General features: G+C 36.7%; 1 protein-coding gene across 2 annotated transcripts in view; it reads right to left on the reverse strand.

Moving 5' to 3' along the window:
* The window catches only part of RNGTT (RNA guanylyltransferase and 5'-phosphatase), a 186,010-nt gene that overhangs the window by 33,330 nt on the left and 136,093 nt on the right, over window positions 1–16,587 (reverse strand). For both annotated transcript variants that reach the window (XM_079328454.1, XM_079328453.1), the window contains exon 14: window positions 1,337–1,403. In XM_079328454.1, coding sequence (XP_079184580.1) covers window positions 1,337–1,403 — 67 coding nt within the window. The remainder of the gene's footprint in view (window positions 1–1,336; window positions 1,404–16,587) is intronic.

Here is a 16,587-nt window from a genome sequence, read left to right on the forward strand (position 1 = left end):
GAAGGGGTACCACTGCTGACTGCAAGCAGCAGAAAACAAGTGGGGTATTCACCTCTTCTCTCTCACTTCCACCCAGTGGACTCAAACTCTCCCAGCCATGGGAAAAATCTCCCATTTTGCTACTTACTATTCTTAGAAGTGGATGGAGCAGGCAGAAAAGGAACTTCATTTAGAATGGGAGAATAACTTTTATAAAGATATTATATGTATAAAGTTATTGTATTTATAAAGTTAACTTCTAAAAAGCTTTTAAAGAAGTACCAGTCTTAAGAAGTATCAATAAAAGTATACAAGGTTATCTCTGAAGAAACTTCTAGCAAGCTGCTTCATGCAAGTAACATTTTCATTGTTTGGTTATTAGCCAAACTGAGTAACACACATGTAGGAGCCAGGGAGATGAGAAAAAGGGAAATAGGAAGATGAAAAGCAGGCATTTCTTATCTTAAAATAATTTTAATCCAATACCAAGGTTTAAGTTATAAAAAGTATTTGCTAGATACAGATGGGAATACTGTTTAGTAACATAATGGGGATGGCAAAAGAACACATCTGAGTTTCAGAAATTAGGTTTCATTTTGATATAAAACAAAACTAAGGTTTTTAAAATTCTGGAGCACAAGCACATGCATCTGATGGAGGGAACAATGCAGCCAAAAGTGCAGAATAGGTAATAATTACAGGTATAATCTAAGACATGGGAACACTTCAGTATTCTAAAACAGATACCACATTGCCACATTGCAGTGTAATGGCTGACATGCTAATGCCTCCCTCTCTTTGTTCTAATGAAAATATCAACGACACTCATCAGAATATTTTTGTAAGACATTTTTGTTTGCAAGTGACATGGCAATAACTAATTAGAAACTGGCAATTAGGAACATGAAGCTATTATAGTTCTACTGAAGAAAAAGAAACAATAAGTCATAAAAGACAAATTATTTTCCAGCAATTGTATGAGTCTTTCATAATAAATCTAATAATACTGGGAAAACAATCTGCTTTTTACTGCAGTGTCTTCCCTGTCAAGAATCACTTAAAGAAAGGCCTTCAAAAGTAGCTTAGTTTTGCAATGTTTCTGACAACAAAACCTGGTAATTAAACCAGAGTCAAAATTAATCAAACGATGACTGGAAAAACTAAACTTCTTTGACAAGTTAAGAGCACAGATTAAACCAAAAGCAAACCCAGAATATGGCAAACATAACCAAAGCAGCACTACTTCCCATTGTTTTTCCTGAAGCTATACTGATAACTTAAAGTCCTGACGTTCTCTAAATCATAGAGAAGTGAAAGAATTGAAATAGCCCCCTCCCCTCCAGCTTATTAATCATACCTTAATTTGTGCAAAAGGTCTGTCAAAGTTTCCAACATAAAGAAGACCAACATTCTGGGTGAGTAGCCTAAAAAATGAAAAGAATCTTTTAAGATATCACTTTACATTCATATTTTTTTCTGCATCTGCAGTAATTGAATAAAATAAAACCCTAGCAGGACAACAATCTTCATCACGATAGCAAGTTACCCTTGCAAATCTGATTACACAATTCTGTTTGAAATACTATAAAAAAGGAAAGATGTGCATTAAAGACGGCTGCACACCAGTAATTAGTGCTTATGTCACGAGCAGGTCTTCAACAAAATCATTTCATAGGCTTCTCTGTCATAGGTGCCACTCAGTAATGTGGAAGAATGGCAGGTATGTGCCTTTTCTATTTATTAGAGATCATTAGGGACAAAGACACAACAAGAGAAAAGAATCATGAACATACACATTCAAAGCAGCAAACCCATGAGTTAAAACAGATTAAGGCACATAAAAATATGCATAGTAATACAAAAATGACATCACAACAAGCAGAGAAATAACAGAGAATCTCTGCAATATTGCCTAATGGCTTGCTAAATAAAAAGAATCACAGATACAACTTGTGCTTGCTGTTCTCTTCAAGTCTTAATAAAGTTGTTGCATACACGACAGATCCAGAGGGACAGTGGGTAAGTTGTCTCAAATTCATACTTCTGGAAAAGAGTTTGATTTCTGCAGATACTGTGCAAGTCAATGCTATCAGTACATAAATTTCAAATTCCAGAGGAGCATTAGGGCACTGCTGTTATGAACAGGCTGACAAGAACATCACTGGCCAGCAAAAAGGGCAGGAGAGCAGTGTTCTGTTCTGACTGGATAATTACAATATTCCTCTTGCTAAGCAAAGGCTCAGCAATCATTCCCTCCAGTTTAGAGCCTCATAACCATTGTACTGAAATATAGGTTCCTCATAATAATGAGAACTTTTTTCATGACAAACCCTGGAAAGTTTCTGTTTTGATTAAAAGGGACATTGAAAACCCATCACACTCTTCAATAGCTCCAAGTTTTCATTTAGTGTTTGCTATTTTATTTTTTCTTTCAATTTTACATCCCATTCCCTTTAGCAATAAGGCCTCATATATGAATTAAATTACATAGCCAGAAATAAGTACAAATATAGGCTCACTCAGCTTAAGCAATGACACTGAGATGTCTTTCTTACATTATTAAGCATAAATAAATAAATAAATAAATAAATAAAATATATATACATACACACTTTTAATTCCTACTGAGATTTTTTTTTAATAACTAAGCCACCTGGCATTTTCAACTCATTTCTCACCATTGCCAAGCCTGTTTTCATAAACAAAACAGAAAACTCAGATGGCAGTAAATAATTTTGAGCCCACAGAACATACATACCTTAGTATGATCTTGATTCGTTCCAGTTCTGACAACAATATGGTATATATGACTTTAAACTGGTTCACCAACAGTAGGAATTGGGGAAACTCAGCAAAATGACAAAGTCAAAACATTCATACATATAAAACAGTTAAGTAAGAAGGGGTGTTGAATTATCACTCTTCAAAAACCTTTCTATTTAGATATGGTATAAAAAAATTTCCACTGCATTGACAGAAATACCCAAAGAAAGAAAATACCAGCAAGGGTCAGACCACATCAGCCATAATACAGACAGGCAAATGGATTCCTCCCTTTCCCTATCAGTGTGCCCGTCTCCATCAGGAAGACCTGTATTGTTATGCAATGGTTCAGCAGTATATATAAGTCAGGGTAAGCATATTGAGCTCATTTTCAGTCACACTAAGTCAAATTTATTCAGAACTCAGGTGTCTGAAACTGGGGAATCCAGCATATTGATCTAGCTTTCTCCTAGAGCTATAAAGTAAAATAAGAAAATATGTAATTGTTTTCTAAATGGAAAGAAACATACTGGAAGTAATTAGCAAAGATTTAAAGAGGCTACAAAGAGAATTCAACGTAGGTCATCATATTTCAGAGAGAAGCACCTTAAAGCAGCTAAGTATCCTTACAAAGAACTGTGCATAATTATTGTAAGACAGATAAGAAAAACAAAATAATCCACCAGCTGTATTTCTAATAAGGTACCTTAAAAAAGAGAAGATATTCAGTGTGATAATTCCCATGTGGTTATTTCTTCACATTAATTTTATCAGATAAAAATGTAGGACCATTAAAAATCAGTGTCTTTAGGTTTGCTTTACTTAGAAATAACAAGCATCCAGGGAACTTTAATAGTGGCCTTTTCAGGAGACTGCCTAGTTGTCTACACAGTTTTAAGATGCTATCACTGATGTACACTCCAATTGAACTGCAAGACTTGGCTTCCTTAATAAGATTGATATTGACACAGTACAAGCTGATTAGCATTCATTCATCTTTCACTGCCTCTGCTAAGTAGTGTTTTACTTACAACTTTTTATTTGTACTTACGCAGCACTTCAAAAAGCAATGTTAATGCAATGTTAGGAAAATTTTTAGGGGATGGAGTTATTTGTAGCTCTCCCTTCCTTAAATAAGAGGTTACATTCTATATTTCTCTAGTTTACACATTACTGTTGAGTTCTATAGTTCAAAATTATATCACCAACACATAGTCAGTTTCCATTTAAGAACTCAAGAAGGTTGAAATGAGGACCCCAATATGATCATAATTTAATGTTCTGAAATATCTGGGGTTTATGCCCCTAAATGGTGTGAGCAAGTAAAAAAAAAATACCCAATCTCACCATTAGTCTAAGTTCTTTTACTCTGGGTCTTTCTTACGAGCATCATCTCTGTATTTCAGAGGCTGAGCTCACACAGAAGAACCTGAAGAGGTAATCAGGCTGTGATAAGTGCTGAGGCTCTGAATAAGCCAAGCTACTGCAAGAGTGTTACCATCTCCTCTGCAGCCACCAGTGGCAGTACCATGTGCCATTGAGCAGAGGGGTGAGACAGCAGTATGTGCCAAACTCCATCTCACCTGTAGAAACTCAGCACAGCTGACCTCTAAATGACACTTAGGTGTACCTCCCACCAGTCAGAAAGTTCAAACTATACACAACTGGTTTTGGAGTTCTTTACTGCAATAATAGGGTGTACCTCTAAGTACCTAATATTAACTTTATTTTATAAATGCCAATGTGCCTAAATTGATACAGATATTCTCCCCGAATACTCTCAACTAATTATCCTTTGCCTTTAAAGACTTTCTAATGGTAAGCAGGTTTGGTTATAAGCACTTTTATGCCAATGCTTTCTTTTAAATGTCAGTCTTCTATTTCTTATTTAGTTTAACAATTGCACAGTCCTGTTCTAAAAATATCATCAGCAGTACTCAACACTAAACCTTGATAAAAGTTGGACACCTCTTGTAATTGGCCAAAATCAATATAAAACAGTGATGACAGTTCCACAGCACAATTATTACCTTTAACTTTCACTTCAAATAATTACCTTAAAATTATGAGAAATAATCATCAAAAAATACGGATGCTTACTGGATCTCCAACACATTCATTTTTAATTAAGAATATGTAGCAATATACAAAGTTGCCTAGCTTACAGACTGTCATATATTTCATTTGTAGCCTCTTCCATTCAATACGTTATCCATACAATTTCCATTTTTTTCTGTACATTGACGGAAAGAAACATGACACCAAGAAACAGTAGTTCTTTAAGATGTGCTGTGCATATGTAACACAGCACTCCATGCTTTTCTCTCCTACACACCCAAGTGAGCAGACCTCTAGCTCAACATGCCTGTTTAGGGCTGCAGAGTTATATTTCAATGGAAACTAGATAAAAACCCCAAAAGTGTTAGGACAAACCATTTCAGAGTTTTGACAATATAATATCAAGGTCTTAAAAGCCCTTCTGGTACCAAGAAAATGCTGCTAGATAGTTATCACTAAATTTCCCTAGATTTGGTCTTTTCTGGGATATAAATGTACTCAAAGTTTTCAAAATCCAAACTGCAGGAACCAGACACTGCTTTCTGTGGGGGAAGTTGACCATAAGAGTAGGCATGGTCAGGCCAGATGAACCAAAAAGTAGTGGCAACAGTTAATGCAAATAAACATAGGACAGGACTAAGAACTAGGGTAAAAGGAAACTTGGAGTAAGGCACTCTGGGCCAGCAGGGTATGTAGAACACAAGGGATGAGGAAGGTATAAAGGAGTGAAAAAGCAGCCCTCCAGGTTGGAAAGCACTAGGGTAGAGCTCTGGGCTGGAGAAGACCAAATGATTAGAAAATGGGAGCAGCAGAAACCGATATACCACAGAGCTCATCCTCCCTGAGCATATCTGACCTTCTCTGGGGGGCTGGGGCATTCCCAGTACCATTGCCTTCTTCCTATTGCCTTTGGCCATGGGAAGCAGTGACCCTTGGCTATGGACTTTATGAGGTCAGCATGTTTCAAAGAAGCCTGATCATTTCCTCTTCTCCACACACAGTCTGTTCCTGCTAACTTATAAATACATGTTAATATGAAGAAGAATTACCTTTTCAGCACCTAAAGGGGGAGAGCAATAACAGAGCTGGAGAGGAACTTTTTACAAGGGCCTGTACTGATAGGACATAGGAGAATGACTTTAAACTGAAACAAGGTAAGTTTGGACAAGGTATTAAGAATAAATTCTTTCCTGTGAGGGTGGTGAGACACTGGAACAGGTTTCTCAGAGAAGCAATCTATCCCTGGAAGTGCTCAAGATTAGGGTGGATAGGGTTTTGAGCCACCTGGTCTAGTGAGCAGTGATCCTACTCATGGCAGGGGGTTAGAACTTTATGATCTTGAAGGTCCCCTCCAACCTAAACCATTTTGTGATTCCAAGATAATACTGAAATAAAAATCAGGCACTGCTCACCAAGCCACCAATACTCCAGCCATTAAGTAGTATTTTGTGAATGCAGAAAAACAGGAGTCAAAGAGTTCCTCCATATTTTGTTGGGAGGTGTAACTTGAGGACACCACTGCAGCTTGATGCCCACCCCTTCAGACACAAAAGCTGCCTTGAAAATCCACTCAGGTTATCAAACAGGGCCACCCAAACCAGAGCTGAACACATAACTTTTGAGTGATTTGTACACCAAGCAGCTGCGAGTTTCCCTCTAGGCTACCTAGTGTTGCTGTGCAGATTATGGAAGGAGGCTTCCAGAAAGGAGCATGCAGAGAAATAAAGGTGCAGGGAGGAGCCAGGAGCCGCTGCCTGTCACAGGAGCAAGTTACTGCAGGAGAGCAGAACACGGTAATTTGCTCCTGTGCGAGGCAGCAGCTCCTGTGCTTGCTCTGGTGGGTGCAAGACTGGTGACACATTGTGCAGGGACACAGACTTGCAGCTCTAGCCAACAGCACAGAGGTCAGATAGGCTTGGAGAGCAGGGAGCATGGAGGGAAAAACACAGTGTTTTTCAGGAGGGCTGAAAAAAGGTAATTTGCACTGGGAAGGTGGAATAAGTAGAAGGAAAATGAAGACCAATGAACAAGCACATGGCTTGGGGTGTCTGGTTTCTCAGGAAGAAAGCAGCCATGTTACTGGCAGTGGTGGCCACAGAGCTGCCCAATGCTTCAGCTATTCACTTGCCCCAGGAAACAGAAAATGCAACTTCTTCCTTACATTTCAACAAAAGCACTCACAATATCCCAGAACTGATGACAATTTATCAAACAATTATTATCAAATATGCAATCCTAAAATTTAACTCTACAAACATTATGTTTGAAGAGTACTTCATTGCTTCATGTAAACCAAGGAGTTTGATACTTTATTTCTGGTTTATTCTTGACGGTTGCCTGTTTCACCAGCTCCTGCAACCACCAGAGCACATGAGCCTAGATGAGTGTCATTCTAGATAAGCTTGTGCTTGTTTTTAGGACTTTTTTAGCACTTGGTAAGTGCTATAGCCTGCCACCAAAGCTTTGTGGCATGTAATAAAACTTCACTGCTGTATTTTATAATCACAAAGGTACTTGAGGGCATGCAAAACTGCAGAAACTTCCAAAACTCATCTTGATACCATGTGTGTCTGTCTCTACTTGTAATGCCAACATGGATGGAATTGACTGCTTTCTGCAAAGGATGAGAGGCAGCTTCTGCTTTGGTCTGTTCTTTGACCTGAAAGAACTCTCTCCAGTTCAGACAGGTTTTTTTCTGGTTTATATGAACAGTGGATTGATATCTGAAACATCCTTGATTTCTGGTTGGAGGAATTATTCAAGAGGAACTCCACTGATGGAATGATGAGATAAGGGATTAAAATACACTGATTACTTCCAAATTTACAATCAGAAGCAGCAAAAAAGCAGCTACACTGGTGCTGGGAACTGATGTAACAACTTCATCCTTCATATGCTGTAGGCAGATTTGCACTCTTCACAGAGGTTGGTAGTGAAAAGATTTCAATCCTGAGAAGATGTGTGCCAAGACTGGAATAGTTATGATGCAAAATGGAAAGAAAAAAACATCCTGACACTCAGTGGGGTTTCTGACCTTTCTGCACATCTGCATCTTTATTGCTAAGAACACCTCAGTGTACACATTTGTGGTTGATTAAGGCAAAAAATGCAACACACCCTGTTTTGAATATAAATTGGAGAGTTTAAACACAGTTTAAACTCTCATATTTAAAATAACCATATAATGGAGATTAATATTAGTTATGAATGTTTTAGGTTTAATTTTAAAATGTATATTTTCTATGATAAGCATATACAAAAATTACACTGATATGATCAGTATGTGCTTTTAAATATCTCTGAAAATCACTCTGGATGCATTTGCACATTTTGGGCAGAAATGACTGTTAGAAGTCATGAACACAGATGAACAACAGCCCTGACAACAGAAGTAACACCTTTGTAAGCTAAGTAACTGTATTTTCAAACACTGAACGTTCTTCATGGGGTAGCTTTGAGGATACATACATAATATTACAAATTTTCATACATAATATTATAAATGTTCATACATAATATTATAAATTTTGCATTCAATTGTGCAAAGGAATTATTCCACTCTGTCATTATTGCACAGGATGACCCAAGCACAAATAAAGCACTATGACACAAGAGAAAGGACCCCATAATCATGTGATTAAGTTGATGTCCTTTTACAAACATAATAAATATTCTGTCTTTATCCTGTGTGCACTGAGGGAAAACTGCACTGTGCTGCAGTATCATAGCCATAGAAAGAAAAGCAGCTTCCTAAGTAGTTTCTTAAAGAATCACTTGAATTCTACTAGTGACATCCCAATTATATTTTGCTTCTTGCTTATGATAATAATTTCCTATTGGTTTAAAACTCTAATATGTATTTTCTAGACATACAAAAACAAGAAGAAAATCAGAATAGCATAAAAAGAGAATTAGGAAAAATTATGTTAGGGTCAAAATAATTAGCTTCCTATATTTAATTTTTTAAAGATCATTAATTATTTCATTAATGTAATTCACTGACTATTGTAAGAGTAACATAAGAAAATACTACACTAGGTATTATGAAATATCTTTAAATTTAGAAAAGGATCTAATACAAGTTCTGAAAAAGGCTAATAGCAGTGCATGTAAATTTAAACTGGCATGCACAAATAGTTCTGCAAACAACATGAATTTCATCTTTTTCTAGAAGTACAGAGAGTCATGAACTTGACAGTTCTACAGAAGCAGTGCATGCAGAACAAGGGCAATGGCAACACAGGGGCTTCAAAGGCAAGACAGAAGAGCTGTCTCCTGCTTTCCACAGTGCATTTACCAAACAACCTGTTTGGGCTATGAAAATATTCTAACAAAAATTGTTACTCATCAGTCAAGGAAGAAAAAATTTTTTGTGGACAAATATAAGCTGTTCTAGTATAATTATTATGGTAAGAAGTAAGCAAATAGACTGTATATCTGATTTAGGACATTCTTCCTCAAATTAGAGCAAAACTTGAAAAAAGTTATGAGGGAACTGAAAGATATATTATGCACTGCTGCTTCCATAGTAAAAAATGCAAAAATCCCTGGGTTAGGACATGAGGGGAAAAAGGTTGGGAAGGAATACATTGAAGTTTAAAAAAAAGAGACTGTAAAGAGTTTTATAATGCTAAATTCATCTCTACAAGAAATAACCACCCAGAAATGTAAGTAAACCCCTTTCATTCCATGAATTCTGAATTTGCAGAATACTCCAAACCAAGTTAACGGTGACTGCAATTAGCATAAAAGTGTATTCCAAACAATATTCCCAGGGAAAGCGCAGTGGGTAGCACAAATTACAGACTTGAATTTAACACCCTCCACCCTCCCACTACAATACTACAATAGCACGTGCCATTTGTCATATTAATAAGCATGGTGCTTTCAAGCACATGCAACTCAGGCAACAATATCAATGTTATGTGCTAATTGCCCTTCCAGCTCTTATGTGTGGTACTTGAAAGGCTTCACTGCACCACCTCACTCCCTACAGCAAATCACTATCTGTCACTGACTACTGATAATGGGAATCTTGGCAGGAACTGATCCCTGAAAGACATACTTCCATTGAACAAGGTCACCACTGTTATATACCAAATGAAATAAAAATTACATTTAAAGGGTTTGAAACTGCAAACTGGAGTGACCTCATATCTGAGGTAATGGTCTGCAAGTGATTTTAAACCCTCAAAATGAATAAACTGACAAATACGAAGGTTTGCTTTCAATTAGTAGGGTTTAATTTGCATTAGTTTTTGAAAAAGTGTTTGGCTATGGTGGGTTTCTTTTGGGGGGATTGAGAGTGTTTGTGTACAAACACTTTCTTAGAGACAGGGAGATTTTTTCAAGGCACATTCGTGCACTTGATAAATAAAACCACAGTATCAGATGTTTCCAAACAGTGCTTCTTTTTGTTTGCTGCATTTATGTCTAGTGCTGATAATATTTTAATGTTTGTCCAAAGCATGCTTGGCTTTGTTTTACAGATAAATAACATAAAGCAGCATTTTGACTACATTTACATATAACCTATCCATAAAAAATAGAAAGGAAAACTAAGTAGAAACAAAAAATACCTATTAAATAATCATGCCCATTCCTCCACCAATGGAATATTACTCCCTGTAGTATAATGAGCAATTTGGGCAGGCTGGCCATAAATTATCTGGAAAATGAGGCTGCTTGCCTTTTCCTTTGGGAGGTTATTACGTAGTTCAAGAGATTTCACTATTAGAATCTATTTCTGATCGTAAACATCATTTTTTCTTTCTGAATATCATCCCTTTCATCTCACTGAAATATAGGACAGGAGTTAGGAACTATTCCCAATTTGCTGAAGGATCTGCCTGACACTGGCTGTGATGCAACTCTGCCCAGATTTATCCATGTATCATGAAGCAAGAGCACTCACACAGCTCTGCAGTGGCCTCACTGCAATGCCATAAATCCACATTCTAGTCTATGACTCCATAGGGTCCTTTCACCTTGGCCATCTTTTAAAATATAACAGACACCACAATACAGCAAATTCAACTAACAGAATTAAGTGAAGAATTGATACCATAATGCAAAGCTTTGCATCACGAGACTTCAATAAAATATGAAGTCTCATTACAGATATTTTAAAGTCAAAACAAAGACATTTTCAGTGTTTCAAGAGCTACTTAGGAAAAACAGATTTCTAACAATATGTAAGATATAGAAGAAATAAATGAGATAATGGGAAAAAAAATACCAAGCATAGCCAAAATAGAAAACTGGTAAAAAACCAGTTCAGTAGATTCACTTGATCATGTGGAAATTCAGGAAACAAACAAGAAAGGCTGGGAGACTGAAGAGGCTGAAAAGGTAGTGGATTTATTTGTAATCACCAAAAAAACCAAAGGCAACTAGTCAGGAACATGGGGTTATTTAGTCACCAAAAAGAAATCCCTGCAGAAAAGGGAGGCACTAAAAGGTAAGCTCTGGAGTTATACTGATAATTAAGGTGAAATAAATCACTAATTCCTGATGCAACATACCCAAGATTTCTGATATTTCTTAATATGGCGAGTCTGAATTGCTATTTTAAAAAATCCAAGTCAATCTTACACACAGAAATAGGATATTTTCTGCAAACTTCCCAGAGCCCCACCCTTTAGCACAGCATTGTTCAGCATGCCTACCTTGGCCACGCATAGCAGTGCTACAGGAGGTTGCACATCCCCTGCACTCACACTGTGGCTGCATCTGCCTCTCTTTTGATCATTTTAATGAAAGAGTGCTTGAAAAGTAGTGGGGGACGGGAGAGGCAGCACACTGACATAATCGATTCAGACTGCCAAAAGGCATCTGTTACAGTCTTATTCCACAGTAATTTATTTTTCAAAGGCCATAAAACTAGGCAGTAAGTACTTTTATATGGAAGACACTTCTTACTGTTATGTACCAAATCCTGCTTGAGATTGGACAGGCAGAATAAACGGTCAGTTTCCACCTTGGCAAAGGCCAAGTGATGACTCAATTTATAAAAGACACTGTTTAATATATTTATTAGGAATCAGAAAAAGTCATGAACAGAGAAAGTCTGCCGATGAAGCAAGTTATGAAGCAACTGACAACTTCAGGCAGATTACAAAGCTCATCACTTTGAAAGGAAGCTGTTGTTGTATTTAGTATCACTCGTACCACCTCAGCATTACTTTCCTCTGAAGTGAATGATGCGTGGCTCTTCTGTGTATGAATGAGGGAAAGGTACTTACAGCATTTAACTAAGCGATGTATCATAATGTGAATGAGCCTGTCATCTACAACTCTTATTTTCTAACATTTAAAGGGTTGACTTCAAAGCTCACAGGATTTTCTTTCCATGTGAAGTTTTGTCATTCCTTTGTTCTTGGTCTTTCCAATTAAAAAAGAAAAAACAAAACACACACACACACAAAAACACCAACCCCCAGACATCTGTCCTGCACAACTATTACAAATCATAAGAGCAGAGCTGGAAATTTGAGTACTCTGCAATTTTAACAGTAGTTAAAACAGTAGTAACAACTGAAAAACCATCACAAAGAACAGGCAGGGAAGTTATGATGGAGTGATCTCATCTGGCTATAATTTCCCCCATTCTGCCCTTCATTTGACAACACAGATGCTCCAACAGTTTTCTGGGTTCCCCAGTGCTCTGCATGCCACACCAGTGGTAACAAGACCTCACTGGTACCAGGGTAAAGCAGTTGGTAACAGCTTCCTTTTAACAATGCAGGGCAACCAAAGAATGAGAAGGTGATCTGTATTTAATTTTTGTAATAAAAGAACAAAGAGTCATTGAGTCAGTCCAATTGAGTGAGAATTCAAATATGATAAATATTTAATCACAAAACAAATAATTAAACTGGAGCTCATACATGCTGCTCTGGTGTGCAAGAGAAACAAAGATTGGACATGCGTGTGCATAATAAAAATATCTAGAAGACTAAAACTTTCCACTTAAAATAAAACAGAAAATACAAAATTCACCTGTCTACACTGATCAGAGATCTAATCAGTATGAAAATTCCCATCTTCTTATTAAAGATCCTCCATAGGAAGAGCACCCTTAGCCATACGTTTGTGCACAGCCAGACCACTCAAACTGATTTCTTTTTCTTCCTGTTTCTCCACACCACTTTAATCATTTATTCAAAATAAATACTTTATTAATTAATCATGCACAACCAGAAAAATGATTGAGTTACAGTCTAAAAAACCACTTAGGTATGGGTTCATGGGGGACTATGCAGATTGCAATCCCAAGGTGAAGCCTGTAATGAACAATGAATTGTTTGTTTGGAATATAGGATATGGACCCAGCTGCTACTCCATCCAGACCCAAGTGCCACCAGCAGAATGCCTTAACAGCCATCTGCTGCAAACAAACCTACCACCCAAAATAAGGTAGAAAGGCTGTCAGAGACTTCATGAACTCTACCAAATGCTTCAAGCTCGTCACTGAAACCTTTACAGATGGTGCAAGATTTAGTTCTTCTGTCAATTATAAAATTAAATCCCTCAGCAGTCATACACAAACTAGTAAATGAAATTTCTTTTTTAGAAATTCTTCAGGTAGTAAGAGACATAAATGTAGTATTATACATTCTGAAGTATTAAGAAATGCAGCCTTACTGGGTGTGACAAAATAAAGGATTATTATCTTGTAATATCAACTAACAACACTGTGATACTCATTATTGCATCTGTAATCAAGAAGGTATTTGAAGGAAAGCTGCTTTGTGTTTCTAGTGTGTTATTCTGCTTAAAAGCATACAAACAAACAAACATTCAAAATGCATATCCTGATCCATAAGGCCCCTTCCTCTATAAGGAAAATCATTGCTCTGTATCAGGGTGTTCTGCTCTACTTCAGAAGAACCACATCTCCTCCAGTACGCACTTTATCAATTTCTCTATCATTCCTTTATTTCTCACTTTAATGTTCAGCTGCCCCTTGGTTTTGTTTTCTACAGACTTTTAAAGATGGCTATGTCCTTTCAACACATTCCACCCCTCTCTGACTTTTACCCCAACTCCCAAATTTAGAGAGGAAGTGTACTTTTATCAGAGCCATCAGGAGAGGAGTGGGAATACACTGGGATGATGGCAGCTTGAACGATGAAAGAAGTGGAAGGCACACAGGATTAGGAACAAAAAACACTTCTGAGATGCCTCTGCTCCACACACAGCTCCAAGATTCACAACCACTGTTCCAGTTTCTCCTGAACAATCATGATCTCCACTCCAGTTTAAACCTGAGGCAGCTTTTAAACCCACACAGGGTTAATGCCAGGCTCCCTCTTTCACAGGCACTTGGCACACAGTCATGGCAGCCAGATCTTCTCCCTGTGTGAGGAAAAGGACCAGGAAGCTCCATCTTAAGGAGCTGCTGAGAAAATTTTTTGTCCAATACAACCATTTTGCAAGCTCTTCATATGCTATCAATATTCTTCTTTTCCAATATCAGCTTTTTAGACTTTATTTAAAATTATTAATCCATTTTGTGACACACTCTTTAAAAACTCAAATAGGCTGAAGTCTGTGTGATAAGCAACTTGCAGAAATGTATCTTTTCTATAAACTGTGGGAAAAAATAATTAAATTCTTTATTAACATTTCTGTACTATTACTACAGAAAAAGAGCATATTTTCATCTACTATACTGAATGATTAATTCTTACTATGTAGGGCATAAGTGAAAGAGCAATTATGATAAAATGCTAACTGCATGGGACAAAAAATTGGTTACTTCCAAACCCTGACTGATTTAACTGGTATTAGGATGACCTGCTTTGTCTCTTCTTTCACATCTTTCTGAGAAGATTTATGTAATGTAAATTAATAAGTTATTAATTAACAAATGTACAGTAAAGGAGGGAGATTTTTCCATTTTGCAGTATGCCTCGAAGACATAATTTTTTAGTCCAAGCAATTTTGCATGTCCTCGTGGACTATAATTTACCATTGTTAAAAAAAAAAACAAAACCAAAAAGTTTGCTTAAAAATATTAGTGCAACATGGTTCAGTATATTTTGGTTTTCCAAGTAGAAATGGTGATTTTATAAACAACCTGCATGGATAAAAAGCCTTTTGAAGTAATATAGCTAACAGTAATTATTTACTGGGTATTACAGAAAAAAATTCACAGTTTGTTATAAAAACTGTGAACTTCATCCAGGTTTGATTTAAGGCAGGACAAAGTCTCAAAGTAGTATGTTTTCTGAGGCTAAGCAATACAGCCAGAGAAAACAAGGATGGAGCATGCAAGTTAATATCAAGTATGAAAAAAGGCTTTGATGTCTAGAAATTCAGTTATTTTTTAATACATCTGTGATAAGCATAACAAAATATAAGCAATTGCCTTTTCCTATATACCAGCTACATCTTCAGACCATCAAAGAGAAAAACTTATCAATCAGTATACAGGAATGAAATTTCAGCTATTTCATGGAAATTCTATGCATTTTAACCAGGACTTTAATCACTTTGGAGTAGTGACAGCAAAATAAAAATAATCACCTTTACAGGGAAATGAACCCTAAAGACTCACATGCAAATATGGGTGAGAGAAGTAAAGGAAAATGAATAGAACTTCAGCAGAAACACAAAATTGAATCTATCTGGGAACAGTGACAGAGTAATGAGAAGACACAGAGGAGAGAAAAGGGCAGACTGGCAGAGCACATATTATTGTAATAGATGATGGGAAACCTACATTTTAACACACCCCTGCTGTCAAGTTTTATATCAGCTAGGAAACCCAAGAGCTGAGTGTCTCATATCTTCTTTTACAACCTTGTTTCTTAAACCAAGTGCAATTTAGGAGTGGTTGAAGTTATTCTGTTTACTCAGCTACTACAGATCTGTGCTCTGGTTCTGTGCTCTGTCCCACTACAGCCCCTGGGGTCAACTCTCTGTGGAAGAATTCTATTTCCTTTGGACATTCCTCTGCTACATTTTACATGCACAGATTAGTGACAATAGGATTACACTGACAGTTCCTGCAATTCTAGGGGCTTTTTTTGTCTAAATATTTAATTTCAAATTCAGAACATTGCTTTAGTTTTTTCACACCTGACATTTACACTGGAAGAGGTTTTATCCATGATTGATTTAAAATGCACAGAAAAATAATTAACTCTAAGTTAATGTTATATCCAAACACATTCCTAAAGCAGTAAAAGAATATCAATCAGACAACTAATACAAATACTGCAAAATCAAGTTTCAATTGTTCCTTCAGAAAATCTTTATCACTCCTTTTTTGAAGTTGCTTTCAACACCACCTTGTTATTATGGCAGAGAAAATTTATTATCAGAGAGAAAACAGGCATTTTATTCAGATATAAATCACTCAAAGCTAAGAACATAATTACTGTATTTGACACTTGAAAACTAAGAGAAAGCAAAATTAAATTGTTTTCCTTAGGATAAGAATTCAAGAAGAAGAGTTTTTGGATCACTAAGGTGTTATGAAGATGCAGAGGCTAAAATAGTCTGAGGGAGGAATGAGTATGCAGTCTTATATTTGAGAGCTTGAAGGTAAGAAATAATTTTGCAACTCTCAACTTCCTCAAGCTTGCACACATGGTACAAGCAGAGTTTTTGCAACTATCCCAATATCCCAGCCAGTTCTGTAAATTCAAGGCAGTCTGACTGTACTGCAGTTAAATTAGTTATTCTCCTCATTATACATTACCCTTTCTCCACTTTCAATAAACCCCACCTTTGTCAAAGTTTATCAGCAGTCTTGCCTTATATAGAAAACCGGTT

This window comes from Erithacus rubecula, assembly GCF_903797595.1.
Source record: "Erithacus rubecula genome assembly, chromosome: 2".
NCBI lineage: Eukaryota > Metazoa > Chordata > Aves > Passeriformes > Muscicapidae > Erithacus > Erithacus rubecula.